At 54.2% G+C, this 2,500-nt stretch overlaps 1 protein-coding gene across 2 annotated transcripts in view; it reads left to right on the forward strand.

Moving 5' to 3' along the window:
- The window catches only part of LOC110492210 (plexin-A1), a 306,350-nt gene that overhangs the window by 267,014 nt on the left and 36,836 nt on the right, over positions 1-2,500 (forward strand). For both annotated transcript variants that reach the window (XM_036947176.2, XM_036947177.2), the window contains exons 13-15: positions 316-467; positions 931-1,051; positions 1,172-1,308. In XM_036947176.2, coding sequence (XP_036803071.1) covers positions 316-467; positions 931-1,051; positions 1,172-1,308 — 410 coding nt within the window. The remainder of the gene's footprint in view (positions 1-315; positions 468-930; positions 1,052-1,171; positions 1,309-2,500) is intronic.

Here is a 2,500-nt window from a genome sequence, read left to right on the forward strand (position 1 = left end):
TGTTTCAGTTAGGTGGACAAGAGGGCCTTTCGCTGTGCGCCGCACAAGGTTTTTCTGGTTTTCAAAGCGGAGAGGTGATTTTTCTTCATTAAAACATGGCTGGCTGGATTATGGTGTTTGGGTGAACAAGAGAGAAAGGGAGAGAACCTTACTGTTGTTACACATCCCCTGCTGACCATTCACAGACTTCTCTCTCTTCTCTCTCAGTCGCCTTTGGTCTGCGCTGCCTACACTGACAATACAGCGGTTGGCCTCACCTTGTCTCGCAGTGGCTTCTAACCAGACAGTCATTGATCTCCACTCCCTGTGTTGCAGCTGTTTCCGGAGACGGGGCCGAGACAGGGGGGCACCAGGCTGACCATCACAGGGGAGAACCTGGGCCTACAGTTCAGAGACATCCTGACAGGAGTGCGTCTGGGCAAGGTGCCCTGTATCCCCATTGAGGAGGAGTACATCAGCGCTGAGAGGTGAGGAGGCTCAGCTGCCTGGCTCTCACCACTTTCATATTATCATCGCCCCTCCCTCTACACCTGTGCTCTGTGTTCATCCTCCTCTCCTCAGTGTATATCTCCTGTCCTCCTTCTTGTTGACGTTGTCTTTCTCTCCATCTCTCTTCACCTGTCCTTTGGCTCTCTTTCTCTCAGTGTCTATTGTTTCCTCTCCCCATCTTGAGTATCTTCCTTCCTCTCCTGTGATATTCGCCTCCCTGCTCTACTCTATTCATATAGATCAAACAATATATCCAAACGTCGGGTTGATGGCGAATGCTCCTTTAAAATTGGAGGATTCACTACGCAAATATCAGACACCTTTACAGTCGGTTACAGCTGACCTCACGGGTGAACGCTCATGTGAATCCCTAACTCCCCTATCCCTCCCGCCATCTCTCTCTCGCCGAACCTTCCCTACCCTCGCCTCTTCCACGTACAGAATTGTGTGTTTGCTAAATGATGCCACGGGCTACCGGGTGCAGGAGGCCAACGTGGAGGTGTGTGTGAGGGACTGCCTTACGGACTACAGGGCCCTCTCACCCCGGGCATTCACCTTTGTGGTAAGTCGTAGCCAGATGACACACTAGATGGATCCTTACATTAGACTGAGTATTGATGATTTTGTTTTTTGCTAATCTAAATGTATAAACATATGTGTTATGGTTTACCTCCATCTCCAGACACCTTTCTTCACTCGAGTGCTGCCTGCTCAGGGTCCTCTCTCTGGGGGCACCAGGGTCACCATTGAGGGCAACCACCTCAACTCCGGCAGCTCTGTGTTTGTCAACATCGGACGCCACCCCTGCCACTTCAAAAAGTGAGTGTCTGTCACTGTCTGTCTCTCTGTCTGTCCACCTGTCTCTACTTAGCTCTCTGGACCAAGTATTACCACAGTGGGTCCACCATGCACAGTGCTGTACATTTACTGTCTATCTAAGGAATAGTGAGGGAGTCAGACAGCCATCGTCTGCTCTGCATTGCAGCTGAGAAGGAGGTAGAGACCAGCCAGGGAGTGTGAGTTCCAGGTTCCTGACAGAGGGAGTGAGGGGAGATACAGGGGGAGTGAGGGGGGATACAGGGGGAGTGAGGAGAGATACAGGGGGAGTGAGGAGAGATACAGGGGGAGTGAGGAGAGATACAGGGGGAGTGAGGGGAGATACAGGGGGAGTGAGGGGAGATACAGAGAGTGTGAGTGCCAGGTTCCTGACAGAGGGAGTGAGGGGAGATACAGGGGGAGTGAGGGGAGATACAGGGGGAGTGAGGAGAGATACAGGGGGAGTGAGGGGAGATACAGGGGGAGTGAGGGGAGATACAGGGGGAGTGAGGAGAGATACAGGGGGAGTGAGGAGAGATACAGGGGGAGTGAGGGGAGATACAGAGGGAGTGAGGGGAGATACAGGGAGTGTGAGTGCCAGGTTCCTGACAGGGGGAGTGAGGGGAGATACAGGGAGTGTGAGTGCCAGGTTCCTGACAGGGGGAGTGAGGAGAGATACAGGGAGTGTGAGTGCCAGGTTCCTGACAGAGGGAGTGAGGGTAGATACAGGGAGTGTGAGTGCCAGGTTCCTGACAGGGGAGTGAGGAGAGATACAGGGGGAGTGAGGGGAGATACAGGGAGTGTGAGTGCCAGGTTCCTGACAGAGGGAGTGAGGGGAGATACAGGGAGTGTGAGTGCCAGGTTCCTGACAGAGGGAGTGAGGGGAGATACAGAGAGTGTGAGTGCCAGGTTCCTGACAGGGGGAGTGAGGAGAGATAGAGAGAGTGTGAGTGCCAGGTTCCTGACAGAGGGAGTGAGGGGAGATACAGGGGGAGTGAGGAGAGATACAGGGGGAGTGAGGGGAGATACAGGGGGAGTGAGGGGAGATACAGGGGGAGTGAGGGGAGGTGAGATACAGGGGGAGGGAGGAGAGATACAGGGGGAGGGAGGAGAGATACAGGGGGAGGGATGAGAGATACAGGGGGAGTGAGGAGAGATACAGGGGGAGTGAGGAGAGATACAGGGGGAGGGAGGG

The sequence above is a fragment of the Oncorhynchus mykiss genome, chromosome 16 (genome assembly GCF_057628025.1).
Source record: "Oncorhynchus mykiss isolate SJ-2025 chromosome 16, ASM5762802v1, whole genome shotgun sequence".
In the NCBI taxonomy this organism is placed as follows: Eukaryota; Metazoa; Chordata; class Actinopteri; order Salmoniformes; family Salmonidae; genus Oncorhynchus; species Oncorhynchus mykiss.